This window comes from Giraffa tippelskirchi, chromosome 11 (genome assembly GCF_054371585.1).
Source record: "Giraffa tippelskirchi isolate mGirTip1 chromosome 11, T2T-mGirTip1v1.2.pri, whole genome shotgun sequence".
In the NCBI taxonomy this organism is placed as follows: domain Eukaryota; kingdom Metazoa; phylum Chordata; class Mammalia; order Artiodactyla; family Giraffidae; genus Giraffa; species Giraffa tippelskirchi.
Genome location: NC_137285.1, coordinates 134,113,734 through 134,128,606, shown reverse-complemented (window position 1 = coordinate 134,128,606; position 14,873 = coordinate 134,113,734). Strand labels below are relative to the sequence as shown.

The 14,873-nt window shown below is 44.5% G+C and overlaps 1 protein-coding gene and 1 long non-coding RNA gene across 15 annotated transcripts in view; one reads left to right on the top strand and one right to left on the bottom strand.

Moving 5' to 3' along the window:
- Positions 1-13,938, bottom strand: part of QSER1 (glutamine and serine rich 1) — a 77,128-nt gene extending 63,190 nt beyond the window's left edge. For 3 of the 14 annotated variants that reach the window (XM_081543776.1, XM_081543778.1, XM_081543777.1), the window contains exon 1: positions 13,435-13,938. In XM_081543776.1, the coding sequence (XP_081399902.1) occupies positions 13,435-13,622 (188 nt within the window). In that variant the 5' untranslated portion in view covers positions 13,623-13,938. Of the gene's footprint in view, positions 1-11,591; positions 11,694-12,166; positions 12,239-12,724; positions 13,035-13,434 lie in introns of those variants that run through there. The other 11 variants (XM_081543782.1, XM_081543791.1, XM_081543785.1 and 8 more) reach the window with 11 other exon arrangements.
- On the top strand, positions 13,070-14,840 carry LOC145526924 (uncharacterized). The gene is made up of 2 exons (XR_014069304.1): positions 13,070-13,283; positions 14,618-14,840. It is a non-coding gene; the product is annotated as an uncharacterized LOC145526924 (long non-coding RNA).
- Positions 14,841-14,873: the final 33 nt, after the last annotated feature.

Below are 14,873 nucleotides of genomic sequence, written 5' to 3'. Positions count from 1 at the left end.
TTGCAGAGTACGGGCTCTAAAGGTGCATGGGCTTCAGTAGGTGCAGTTCCTGGGCTCAATAGTTGTGGTTCCCAGGCTCTACAGCACAGGCTCACTAGTTGGGGCACACAGGCGTAGCTGCTCGGCGGCATGTGGGATCTTCCCAGACTAGGGATTGAATCCATCTCCTGCACTGGCAGGCAGATTCTTTATTTACCAATGAGCCATCAGGAAAGCCCTAGATTAGCTTCTAATAGCAAGTCGGGAACCATCACCTTCTATGCTGTAAGTTAGGATCATTGGGTCCAAAGTTGCTCTTGTTAAAAAGAAAAAAGCAACACAAAGATACTAACAGCAAAAGACCATCTCTTGTTTTTTTGTATCGCCACTGTTCTACTTAAACCCTATCCTTTCAAATGGTTCACACTCTTACTTTGGCACTGTCCAATAAGCCTTATTTATGCAGCTCTAGCCAAACCAAACTGATTTCAATAACTTAACGTCTGTTTAAAAGGGGATAGAACTAGCTGTTCTATCAGATCAACATTGAGTTTGCAGTTTGCTCAATATAAGAAATGTTTAAAAATGTTAAGCCATCTAATTCAGGCAGATTCAAGCAAAAGTATTTTAGCCTATCCACATTTTTGTGTTTATCATGCTTCACTAGGTCAGAAAAATTTGGTCCCAAGTTATTTAAATAGGATCAGTGATCACACAGTAATGAGAATGATGGCATTTAAGTCATACGAAAATTTCATTATTTTATATTTAGTTATATCCTATAGGCCTACAAACATAGGATAAGTTACATGGTCAGGATCCCTAAAGAAACTTAAATTTATGGAGGCCAAATTTAAACTCTGAGATATTAGATAATAACTCAAAGCAGAATGTATTCCAGCATTAACTCTATTCTTTATTAGATCAATATCTACTGAAGACTTATTATGTGACAGATATTTTGGGGAAGGGCGAGGGAAGGGGGGAGGACTAAACAGCTCAACTTTGATTGTCAAGAAACAGTCAAGGGTTAATGGACAGGAATCAACAATAAACAAGAATATAGAAATATTTACTATCAAGGACTGACAAATGTTACAAAGAAACTTAAAGCAGGGTACTGAGCAACACAGTGATAAAGCGGAGTACAGATGGGGACAGGGGCACTAAGGAGGGGCCTGACAAAGCAACATTTTGAACTGAATGAAGTGAGGGAGAAAGCCCGCCAGACAGATTATCAGAGGGAAGGGTGGTCCTAGTACAGGAAACAGCCAAAAGACCCCAAGATAAGAGCATTCTTGTTGCTGTTCAAGGAACAATGGGAAAATGGTATGCTTTTTTTCAGAGATAAAAGAGACAGAGGTCAAGGGAGAATCTGTGGTCATGATTCTAGGAAAAAAAAAAATGAAAGAAAAGTGAGTAGATATGCTAAAACTAGGTCCATGTTCTCCCATTTACCTCTTCAAGTTATATAGTACCTCTATACATTTTTGAACACATGCTTACTACTGAACAACAACAAAAAAGCCCTGATTGCAGAAAGGCCTAGGAGGGAAAAAGCCTAGCTAGACTGCTGCTACTGCTGCTAAGTCGCTTCAGTCTTGTCCAACTCTGTGCGACCCCATAGACAGCAGCCCACCAGGCTCCACCGTCCCTGGGATTCTCCAGGCAAGAACACTGGAGTAGGTTGCCATTTCCTTCTCCAATGCATGAAAGTAAAAAGGGAAAGTGAAGTTGCTCAGTTGTGTCCGACTCTTAGCGACCCCACGAACGGAAAATCCTCCGTCCATGGGATTTTCCAGGCAAGAGTACTGGATTGGGGTGCCATTGCCTTCTCCAAGCTAGACTGGCCCAAGGGAAATTCAGAAACTGTGTAACATCCTGGTAATAAGTCATCTAGCATGTTCCTAAAATTTAGAACAGCAGTAGCAGCAACAAAGGATCAACATTTCACAAAGAAGGAAGACATTTTGTATGTACGTTTAGCAAAAGAGTAGGCAATATGTTTTTAAACAAAACTTGTAGTCTCATTTGCTTCACTGGGGTGGGGTGGGGGGAACCTCTTATTGAAGTACTGTTTCTCTTATTGAAGTACTGTTTCTCAATGTAAAATATTCTTTTCAAAAGACTACCAAATATCACTATTTCAATTAGACTGCGATTTAAATCTACATTGCCTTCCTCATTCACCTTCCATTCTTCATAACCGTGTTTTCTTGTATCACTTACCAAAATACCAGAAAATTTACAAAGTTATGTTTATTATTTATCATCTGTCTCATTCCACATACCCAGTTTAAAAGCCATCAGGGTAGGGATCTAGGTTTTGTTAAACTAATATATTCCAAGATCTAAAACCCATGACAGACACTCAGTAAACATCTCTAAAATTCCCATATCTTATGTTCAGTTCAATTTAGCTGTTCAGTTGTGTCCAACTCTTTGCAACCCCACGGACTGCAGCACACCAGGCTTTCCTGTCCATCTCCCGGAGCTTGCTCAAACTCATGTCCATCGAGTTGGTGATGCCATCCAACCATCTCATTCTCTGTCATCCCCTTCTCCTCCTGCCTTCAATCCTTCCCAGCATCAGAGTCTTTTCCAATGAGTCAGTTCTTCCCATCAGGTGGCCAAAGTATTGGAGTTTCAGCTTTAGCACCAGTCCTTCCAATGAATATTCCAGACTGATTTCTTTTAGGATGGACTGGTTGGATCTCCTTGAAGTCCAAGGGACTCTCAAGAGTCTTCTCCAACACCACAGTTCAAAAGCCTCAATTCTTCGGTGCTCAGCTTTCTTTATAGTCCAACTCTCACATCCATACATGACCACTGGAAAAACCATAGCTTTGACTATATGGTCCTTTTTGGGCAAAGCAATGTCTCTGCTTTTTAATAGGCTCTCTAGGTTGGTCATAGCTTTTCTTCCAAGGAGCAAGCGTCTTTTAATTTCATGGCTGCAGTCACCATCTGCAGTGATTTTGGAGCCCAAAACAATAAAGTCTCTCACTGTTTCCATTGCTTCCCCATCTATTTGCCATGAAGTGATGGGACCGGATGCCACAATCTTAGTTTTTTGAATGTTGAATTTTAAGCCAACTTTTTCACTCTCCTCTTTCACTTTCATCAAGAGGCTCTTTAGTTCCTCTTCGCTTTCTGTCTTAAAGGTGGTGTCATCTGCATATCTGAGGTTATTGACAATTTCTCCCAGCAATCTTGATTCCAGCTTGTGCTTCAGCCAGTACAGCATATCTCATGATGTACTCTGCATATAAGTTAAATAAGCAGGGTGACAATACACAGCCTTGACGTACTCCTTTCCCAATTTTGAACCAGTCTGTTGTTACATGTCCAAACTAAACACAATCACAAAAAACTAACCAAACGGATCACACGGATCCCAGCCTTGTCTAACTCAATGAAACTATGAGCCATGCTGTGTAGGGCTACCGATGGACGCATCATGGTGGAGAGTTCGTACAAAATGTGGTCCACTGGAGAAGGGAATGGCAAACCACTTCAGCATTCTTGCCTTGAGAACTCCATGAACAGTATGAAAAGACAAACTAGGTGGGGCCACTGAGATTTGGTGGTAAGGGAACACCTTAATGAAGAGATGATTTTTAAGCAGAGATAAGAATAGCAAGAAGAGGGTGATAAGGTGATAAACATCACTAGCATCACCTAAGAACTAGTTAGAAATGCAAATTATTGGGCTCTACCTCATATTTATTGATTTAAAAACTCTGGGGTTAGACCCAGCAACTTGTATTTCAACAAGCCCGCTGGGTGATTCTGAAGGACTCTTAAATTTGACAACCACTGATCTAGGGTTAGACTGAGTCAGAGAAGGGAATTACCAGACTTGTTTTGGCCTTAGGACATTTACATGTGCTCTTTCCTCACATCTTAGTGAATTGATACTTCTTCAAACATTCTGTACTTGACTGTCAAATTAATTTTATTAAAACTCTTTTTTGGGGCTGACAGCATCATCATCATGCCTGTTAAAAATCTGAATTTCAAAGCTCCCTACTGAGCCGTAGAGACTAAACTCCATTGTCTGTCATCAAAAGCCCTCAAAAATCTAGTACTAATACACTGTGGAAGAGTATTACTCTGGTGACCTCTGCAATGAGGTCTTCTCTGTACTGCGCCCAGGACTGCTCTGACCAGTAACCTGTGAAAGAAGTGATGGTGTGCCAGTTCAAGGACCGCCCCCTTAACTAATTCAGCAGATTCCACTCCCTCCCACTTTGGAACACTTGCTCTCGGAAGTGCCTTCTTTCCGCTAAAACCTTATGCCATTTACTCGATGTTAACAAAAATTCAGATCAGTCTGTATACAATACACCCGAAAAATGCTTTCTTAATCCTCTTGAACTCAATATAACTTTTCCCTCAAAGTCCCCCAAACATTTTTATACCTCTTTAAAAAAAACAACAAGCATTCTGCCTAGGACTATAGTAATTTCTTTCATTCACTGAATGTTTTATGTGCACTGACAATGTGCCAGATATTGTTCTAAGTGCTGACAATACTGCTCACATGCTACACACTATTCTATATGCCAGACACCGTTCTAAACGCTTTTTTTGTGTTCTCATTCAATCTTCAAAAAAACTTCCTCTTTTCACACAGGGAACTTCAGGAACAGAACAATTAAGAGACTTCTTTAAGATCACACTGCAAGTGGTGGAGTCAAAATAGAACGCCCTGCCCCAAATTTGACTTAAGAGCTTATCCTATCAACCATTTCTCTAAACTGCCTTCAACAGATGTGAACAAGACAGCTCCCTGTTCTCATGGAACATGCATTCTACTAGTGGTGGTTAGTGGTATGGGGAAGGGCAGTGATAAGTGATACATACGTGCTTAGTCGCTCAGTCTTGTCAGACTCTTTGTGACCACATGGATTGTAGCCCACCAGGCTCCTCTGTATATGGGGATTTTCCAGGCAAGAACACTAGAGTGGGCTGCCATGCCCTTCTCCAGGGGATCTTCCCAATTCAAGAATCAAACCAGGGTCTCCTGCATTGCAGGCAGCTTCTTTACCAGCTGTGCTACCAGGGAAGCCAAGTGATATATATCTATATCTACAGAATTACTTCAGAGTAATAATGCAATGAAGAAAATACAACTCTGTGATATAATACAGTGATGAGAAGTTACTCTACATAGGGCAGTCAGAGAAGACCTTTCTGAGGTGGTAACATCTGGGTGAAAACCTACATGTCCAGAAGTAGCAGCAAAGACCTGTAAAGAAACTCCAGATAAAAAGAACAACCAGTGCGAAATTCCTAAGACACAGATAATCTTAGCATGTTTCAGGAACAGAAATAAGGCCCATGTGGCTGAAGGATGGTGGATGGAGTGGAATGATTAGGTTGGAGAATTAGCCAAGGCTCAGATCACTTACGACCTCAGAGGCCACGATAAGGATTCTGTATTTTCCTGAGTAACATGAGGGGGTTGTAAACAGGGTAATGACATTACCTCATTTATATGCTGAAATGTTAACTCTGCCTGTTAATAAACTCTGTTATAGAAAGGCTAAAGTAGAAACAAGGAGGCAGCTCAAATGTCCATGTGGAAACATATACATATGGAGATCAAACCAACAGGATTTACTGAGGGAGTGGATATGAAAGAAATGAATCATAGATGGCTCCAAACTCTTAGGCATGAGCTACAAAGTAAATGGTAGAATTATTTATGGAGGTGGGGAAGATTAAAGGAGAATGTGGTAGGGGGGTTAGGGCGATAATCATGTTTTAGATATATTATGTTTGAAATAGTTATTCAATACCCAAATGGAGATGACAGGAAGATAGCTAGATATGAATCTAAAGATAGAGATTTGAAAATAATTTGATATATATGGTAACTTCACCAAGGGTGAGTAGGAAGAGAAGGATGGAACGCTAAGCTGCTTAGGCACTTCAGAATTTCAAAGCCAAGTAGACAGAGAGGCAACAAGTATATGATCCTGTAACCTTTCTCAATTACAAGTTTGTGTTTTTTTTTTAAATGAAGTGTAGTTGATGTATAATGTAAGTTACAGGTGTACAATACAGTGATTCACATTTTTTAAAGGTTACACTCCATTTATTGTATTGCAAGTTCTTTGAGAGGCAGGACAGTGTCTCCTTCATTTTTGTAGTACCCTGTAGAACTTAGCTTAGTAACAGAAACTCAGAGATGCTCAGTACATTTTAATGAGTGAATGAATTTGACATTGGACTTCTCAAGCTTTCACTGCAGAAATATATTTGATAAAGGCAACAGTGCCTTGTATATCGGAGAAGGCAATGGCACCCCACTCCAGTACTCTTGCCTAGAAAATCCCACGGATGGAGGAGCCTGGTAGGCTGCAGTCCATGGGGTCGGTAAGAGTCGGACACGACTGAGCGGCTTCACTTTCACTTTCATGCATCAGAGAAGGAAATGGCAACCCACTCCAGTGTTCTTGACTGGAGAATCCCAGGGACAGGGGAGCCTGGTGGGCTTCCATCTATGGGGTTGCACAGAGTTGGACACGACTGAAGCGACTTAGCAGCAGCAGTCTTGCATATAGTGGGCACGCAAATATTTGTTTAATGAAAGAAAGAAAAATTCTGTGTTTTGCTATACACACATTAGTGCTCACACTGTTCCAGAGAGTATAACAAGGAAAGGAAGAAAGCAAGCAGCAGCCTACACCTCCATACTTCCTACCAATGACAATCACAAATGCCCTAAACCCTTCATTTTGGCCCCAACTACAGAGTAGACAGGGAAGGTGGGGAATGGCGCTAGAGACGGCAGCAAGGGAAAAAGGGCTCCCAATTCCCACACTAAAACAAAGTTCTGGTTTTCATGCCATAAATACGTATTAATATTAAGCAACAATTATATACCAGGCTCAGATGGTAAAGCGCCTGTCTGCAATGCAGGAGACCTGGGTTCGATCCCTGGGTTGGGAAGATCCCCCAGAGAAGGAAATGGCAGCCCACTCCAGTACTCTTGCCTGGAAAATCTCATGGACAGAGGAGCCTGGTAGGCTACAGTCCATGGGGTCGCAAAGAGTCGGACATGACTGAGCTACTCTACTTTCACTCTCTTATGCCAAGCACTAGAGTAGCATCTTCCCTGGAGGCTCAGTGGTAAAGAATCTGCCTGCAGTGCAGGAGAGGCAGGATACACAGGTTCCCTAGGTTGGGAAGATCCTCTGGAGAAGGAAATGGCAACCCATTCCAGTATTTCTGCCTGGGAAATCCCATGGACAGAGGCCCCTGGTGGGCTACACCCCATGGGGTCACAGAGTCAGACACAATTTAGTGACTAAACAACAAAAAAGTAAGTACCAGGTATAGAGCAGTAGGCAAAACACAGTGTCCCTCAAAGAACTTCCATTCTAAAAAGGAAGGCATCTATTACATAAACAGTATACATGCGTGCTCAGTGGCTTCAGTTGTGTCCGACTCTTTGTGACCCTATGGACCGCAGCGCAACAGGCTCCTCTGTCCATGGGATTCTCCAGGCAAGAATACTGGAGTGGGTTGCCATTTCCTCCTCCAGGGGATCTTCCCAACCCAGGGATCAAACCAGTGTCTTTTCTGTCTCTTGCATTGCAGGTGGATTCTTTAGCACTGAGCCACCTGGGAAGCCTCACCTTAACAGCATATAGGTATGTAATTACATTTCTAAGAATTTTGCTGAAACACAGTATGCATATACCATTGCACAAACCAACAGGGAGCAGAGGTTGAAAGGCAACAGGCTTCTAACATGAAATACTTCATGAAGTCAGGTTGGGAGACAGAGAAAGGGTGAGAGATAGGTGGAAGGGACAGGGTGTAGGAGAGCTTTAAGGTAGAAAGGTAGGAATTTAGGATGACCCAAGGAATTTTAAATGGACCAGTAAATGCAGGACCATATACACAACACATTTCAGATTTTTAAAAACTTGACCTTAAGGTGTAGGAGTAGCAATGGAAAGGTACTAAGCAAAGGAACAACATGATCAAACTAGTAGATTTGTGTTTTTCAAAACCACTCTGGGACTTCCCTGATGGTCCAGTGGTTAAGACTCCACGCTCACAATGCAAGGGGTCAGGTTTGATACCTGGTGAGGGAACTGATCCCGCATACTGCAAGAAAGATCCCAAGTGCCACAACTAAGAACCAGCACAGCCAAAAATTAAATTAAATTAAAATCACTCTGAATTCTATGAACAGAACAAACTGAAGTGAGGGAGGCGGAGGAATGGATTGGGAATTTGGAGTTGGTAAATGCAAACTGTTACATTTAGAATGGATAAATAACAAGGTCCTACTGCATAGCACAGGGAACTATATACAATCTCCTGGGATAAACCATAATGGAAAAGAATATTTTAAAAAGAATGGAATGTATATATGTGTAAAGCTGAGTCACTCTGCTCTTCAGCAGAGACTGGCACAACACTGTAAATCAACCATGTGCTTGTGCTTAGTTGCTCAGTTGCATCTGACGTTTTTCAACCCCATGGAGTCAGCCAGGCTCCTCTGTCCATGGGGATTCTCCAGGCAAGAATACTGGGGTGGGCTGCTATGCCCTCTTCCAGGGGATCTTCCCAATTCAGGGATCAAACCCAGATCTTCCACATTGCAGGCGAATTCTCTACCATCTGAGCCACCAGGGAACCCCAAATCAACTATACTTCCATTTAAAAAAACAAAGGAATGAACTGAAGGAAGGAAAGGAAAGATTTACGATGGTAGGCTGCAGTCCATGGGGTCGCTAAGAGTCGGACAGGAGTGAGCGACTTCACTTTCACTTTTCCGTTTCATGCACTGGAGAAGGAAATGGCAACCCACTCCAGTATTCTTGCCTGGAGAATCCCAGGGATGGCGGAGCCTGGTGGGCTGCCATCTATGGGGTCGCACAGAGTCAGACACGACTGCAGCGACTTAGCAGCAGCAGCAGCAGCAATTATCCAAGAGAAAAATAATGGTGGCTTGGATCAGGCTGGAGCAGCAGAAACACAAAGTAGACAATTTCAAGATATTATTTAAGAGATGAAATAAAAGTCAGCAAGGTTTGGTGACAGAGCACGCACAACTCCCAGGTTCTGGCCTGAGCAACTAGATGGACAGAGGTGTGACTGACTGAGAAAGGCTTCACTAGAGAAGCAGAGGTGGGGTGGATGGGGAAAGTATGAGCTCACCACTAATGATTTCTGCCACGTAGCCAATAAAAGCTCGAAGAGGTAGATGGATACGCAACTAGGTGCTCAGAAGAGGTTTGGGCTTTAGATGTATATATGGGCATCTCTAGAGATGGTATTTTAAGTCATGGGCATGGATGTGATATCCTAGGACAAAGCAAAGAATGGACAAGAAATCCTATCAATCCCAAACCCTGAGGAAACAACATGTGGACATTAGAAGAGTTAAAAACTAGTGAAGAACAGGAAAAAGCAGCAGCCCAGAGAGGAAAGAGGAAAGTCAGAAAGTACAGTGCTATGGAAATGAAAGGAAATATGTTTCAATTAGGAAAAAAGACAGACAATGATAAGAACACTGAAATAAGGATATTAATGATGGTCAGGGTTCCAGGCCAGTTATAAATGATCATTAACCCATTACATAGGCAGATTACAGTATAAGACTATCTAAGTAGTCCAGGACAGTAATGAAACATGCCCAGGTTTAAATCCCTGCTCCACTACTTACTTGCTATGTGGCTGTAAGTTTATTAATGTCACTATGTCTCAGTTTCCAATTCTTAAAAAAGAAGGTATAAACAATACCTACCTCAAAAAAATTATTTTGAGGATTAAGTAGTGTTTGCATTGATCACTTAAACAGTAGCTAGCACAAATCAGTTGTCAGTAACTGACATTACTTACAACATTACAAATTACTTACAACATTGTTTCTATGGGAAATTATGAACAACAGAAGTTTGTTCCAAACAACCTTTCACTACTTTGCGATTGTCTCTACTCCTTACAAATTGTGATCTTTCAGGTCTTATGCCAAAAGCCTTGAGGAAAATGCTAGATTTAAAACTTACTCAAAATGTCCTTGGGCTTCCCTGGTGGCTCAGTGTTAAAGAATCTGCCTGCAATGCGGAGAACCTAGGTTCTATTCCTGGGTCTGGAAGATCCCCTGGAGGAGGGCATGGCAACCCACTCCAGTACTTTTGCCTGGAGAATCCCATGGACAGAGAAGTCTGGCAGGCTATCGTCCATAGGATGGCAAAGAGTTGGACAAGATTGAAGGAAGAGAGCATGCACACAAAATGTCCTTAATATAGTAGCTGACCACTTTTGGAGAAGCTAATCAGTTTTGTTTTCTGGAAAGACGACCTATCACACTCATTACATTCATACTAAAATCAGGATGAATTTATAATTTATTTAGGAAATTCTAAAAACTGGTGGCAAAAAGACTTTCAAGTCAAAAAGGCAAAACAAATACAATATTATTTTAAAACAAAACATTTCCATTTAGTTATCTTCTGGTGTATACTCAAATACCAACACAACATCTATCATAACCATGATGAAACAGTCTGTCTCTTCCTATTCTGTACAAAGACACAAATGTCAGGGAGAGAAAAGGTGCAGGTCTGTAGCTTCCTGATGATCATCTTATATCCAAAAGCATCCAAAGGTATTTAGAGTATCTAAAATAGCCCCACAAAGAATATTTCTAACCGCATGGTAAGAGAGAAAGATATATGGTCCCTAAAACTAAGAGCACAAATAAATGGAAATGTATATACAATCAGGTCTTATCCCTGAAATTTCCATGCACCCAGCAAGAAATATTTTAGAAACATTCAGAAATCTCTATACACTCTATTTAAAGTGAAATGCTAGAGTTTTCCCATTAGCTCTTTATTTTTCAATTGTTAAACCAATGGAAATATCTAGTATCTTGCGGAGCTGTTATATCAAGAAAGTGTTATTTCAGAACTCATGAAAAAATGTTTACCATGCTATCTCCTATCAACTGATGAAAATGTTTCATTTCAGGACCAAGTAAAGACATGAGGTAGGATGTTAGATCCTAAATCAGTAACAACTGAATGTCACTACCATCTGTTAGCTTCTGAATAGGTTATTGGAAACAAGGTGACAGACAGGCTAACTCCTCACGGATAAGTACCCACATCACATCATCACAACCAGTATTCATTTGCACCTTCAAGAAAAACTGCCACAAGGGGGAACAAAAACATTCAACTGATACATGAATTATGAAACAGCTTTTCAAAATGTTATAAAAAATATGAACAGTCTTCTGAAAACACACAATACTTAAAGACTTACAGGACATATTTCAGATTCAGTATTTTTTATATAACTGAAGAGAGCACTTGCACAGTTTGAGGAATAAAATGAGGTACAATTAAGAAGCATGTGTAGCCCTGTACAGATGGCCTGATCCTAACACAAGATGTTAACAAAGCAAGTTCATGGGGGAGGGGGAAAGCCTGCATTTTCTATGCTATAATTTAGCTAACTCCACCCCCAAAATATATTTTAAGAGGGGAGGGGCTGAGCATTTAAAAATCAATCGTTTCCAATAAACAAAATAAATCCCTTTTAGATTATGTGTTCCAAATAAATCTACTTACTGTTTTCAAATGTGTTTGGGAAGTCATTCTTTGTTACTTTGATAAATAACATTTGGAAAATATGACAAGTAGATTTTAGTTTCTTGCCTCAGAAGTATTCTGCTAAAAGAAACAACAGAAATAACTAGATAGCATTTGTTTCACGTACCTAATAAAACATTTGTCATTTAAAACATAAACTATGCTGCATAAACACCTATCACTGTTGTTCACTGAAGAGAAAGTAACTTTAATTTGTAAATTATGGTATATATGCAAAAGCTACTTGTAAAATGATAGTCAAATTACCACCAAAAAAAAAAAAAAGGGAAAAGTGCCAAACATTTTTCATGAACTCCTTAAACAGTATATAATTTAAAGTTATGACTATTTCTGAGAGGTCTCAGCATTTAATTATTTAGCTCCACACTGGCACATCACATTATTATTTTCTTAACCTCATCTCTTTTAAACAAAGGACCTTAAATTTTCTAAGAAAGCATATTTTCCTTTTCTTGAGCAAATTTTTTCTCATTCTCTCAACAATCATCCCAAGGTACTATCTAAGACAAAGACCAGTTACTCTTCGCACATACTTTTCAAATCATGAACGTGCAACTTCTACCAAAGAAAACCTAGAATACTGTAATAAAGTTCACTTCTGTTGTGACAATAATTTAAAAAAAAAAATCTGATGAGATCATAAAGCCACGAAGCTTCCTGTTGGTAGCTGAGGATGAAGTCATTAGCAACCCAGGATTCCCTGGTCCTTGTAATCAGAAGCTGCACCTACCAGATTTCTGCATTGTTCGGCAGAGGTGGCTTTAAAACACCCCGCTCCCGAATCGTCCAAACCAAACCACGCCTTCCAGTTATCATTCAAATGGACCGTTTCACAGTGTAGCACTACTACACATTTCCCGCGAGCTTAAACATCTAATAAGAGTCAACATTTTAGATTCCCTTGGTCATGCTGGAGCAAAGATGAACTCTTGAACCCCACGCTACATAATGAGCCGGGGCTTCAGAAACGAGACGGAGAAGCATGCTTCGGTTCTTCAACCTTTAAGGCCTTCACTGACCGCCCCCGACCTCCGGTTTCTTCCCAACTCTTAGTCACCCCAAAACACAGAAGGCAAAGAGAGATTCCTTACTTCCTGCTGTTGTTAAGAGGAGGACACCCAAGAGTAAGTTTGAACGCACGGAAGAGAAACAGCTTCATCTTGGCCACCACTGCAAACATATGTCACCCAGCCCAGGCGCAGCGTTCGCATCCCCCGGGCCCCCTCCCAAGCCCCCACGTCCCCGAGATTCTCCCGCAGCACAGACCACCCCCCCGCCCCAGATCCCCCAATGTCAGAGACTCGGCTCCGCGCCTCCTGCGCTCCCACCTCCCCCACCCTCACGCTCACCGCCGGGGCCCCCAAGACCACATTGTCCGTCACAATACAATGGAATGTCACTGCCCCTAACTCCTCGGCGCCCCGCTTGGCCCCCCCGGCACGAGTCCCGAGTTTCCCTGATCGCCGAGTTCAGCCAGGAACCCAAACTTCACCATGTGGGAGCCCAGGACGCGGAGGTGACGGGGACCCACGACTCCCGCCCAAGCCTCCCTTTTAAACCCACGCTCCCCGGCTGCGGAATCCCGCATCGGGCGCCCCCACCCACCCCGAAACCACCCCACAGGAGTTACCAGCCGCCTCTCCCGGCAGGGTGAGGGCGAGGAGACGAGCAGGGTGGGCTCCCCGCCGACCCGAACCCTCGGGCGGTGCTGCACGGGGGCGAAGGCCCCAAACGCATCCCCGGCCTTTCCCGGCCCGCCAGGACCCCCCGCCGCCCGCCGCCCGCCGCCCACCCTCCCTACCTGGCCTTGAGGCTGGGGCTGCTACCGCCGCTGCCGCTGCTGCTGGAGGCGGCGGCCGCGGCTCGGGGTTCGTAGGCCCAGGCGGGGGCGGGGGGTGGTGCTGCGGCGGCGCTGGAGGGGGCGGCGGGGGGCGCGGGCGGCGGCGGCGGCGGGTCGGCGAAGCCGGAGGTCGCGTAGTTCCTGTCCATCGTGGGGGCGGCGGAGGGCGGGCGGGCTGCGGTGGGGGCGCCTCTAGGCCCAGTGAGAGGGGGGCGGGAGGGGAGGGAGGGGGCGGGGGGAGGAAGAGGAGGCGGTGGCGGCGGAGGGAGCTGCCCCCTCACATGGCCGCGGGCGAGCGGGCGGAGGGCGCGCTGGCCGGTCGGTGCCGGGGGGGAGCCGGGCCGCGGTGCGCCGCGAGGCCCCAGCTGGGCGTCAGGGGAGCGGCGGCATCCGTGGCCGGGACTCGCGGCGGCGGCGGCGGCGGTGGCTGCGCCCCATGTTGGTGGATTTCCCAGGATGCACCTCCCGCCCCCCCTCCGCCCCGCGGCCTCGCCCCGCCTCCCCTCGGCGCCCCGCGCTCGCGGCTCGCGGGCCAGAGACGGCCTCCTCCGCCGCCGCCGCCGCCTCTGGAAGGCCAGCCCGAGCGGAGAAGGCTTGAGGCCTGCCCGGCCCAGGCCGGCTCCGGGGATCGCAGGGGCGGCCGCCAGCCCTAGCCCGCTAGCCGCGGACTTCCCGCCCTCGGCTGCTCCAGGGGGAGCCGTCGGCGCTCGCCGCGCCCCGCGTGGGAAGGGGCCGCGCCTGCCGGGCGTCCTCCGCGAGGGAGGGGAAAACTGAGCGGAAACCCGGCGCGGGGTGCTGCGGCGGGGGAGGCTTGTCAACGCTTTGCCTGGAGTTCGTTATTTGACCCTTCGAGTTATTTTGAGTGACTCAAATACTCAGTTCCCACATCGCGACTCCTTTCTCTGCGCCTCGTCCCAAACCAGAAACAGCTGAGCAGACTGTTTTACAGTTCCGTTTACTCCCTTCCTGCCCAAAGCTTGCTGGGCTAGAGGACCCTTTTCCTGCTGTTAGGGGAGATTTATATTCAAAGAGATTCAAATTCAAACGTATTCTTTTCCAACCTTCGTTGAAAGGACCTTTCCCTGGGGGGCTCTTATTGACTGTCCCCACCCCCACCTTGGGGATTTTTCTCATTGGGTTTCAGAATCTTCAGTCCCAAGATGAATACTGCCTCTTCATTGATTAATACAGCCACCATCTGGATGACTTTAATTACCATAAATTTAAACTCACCGTGCACACTCTGTGTTGGAGTTTTTTGTTTGAAACTTGGAACTTCAGCAGGACTCGACCCAAACGTTTCCTGTCCGGCGTCCAGGTTGTTTGCGGGAGGAGGGAAATTAAAGATTATTTGCGGTTCCCTATTGTATGTGAGAGTTGTTTCTTCTAGTAACTTCTGA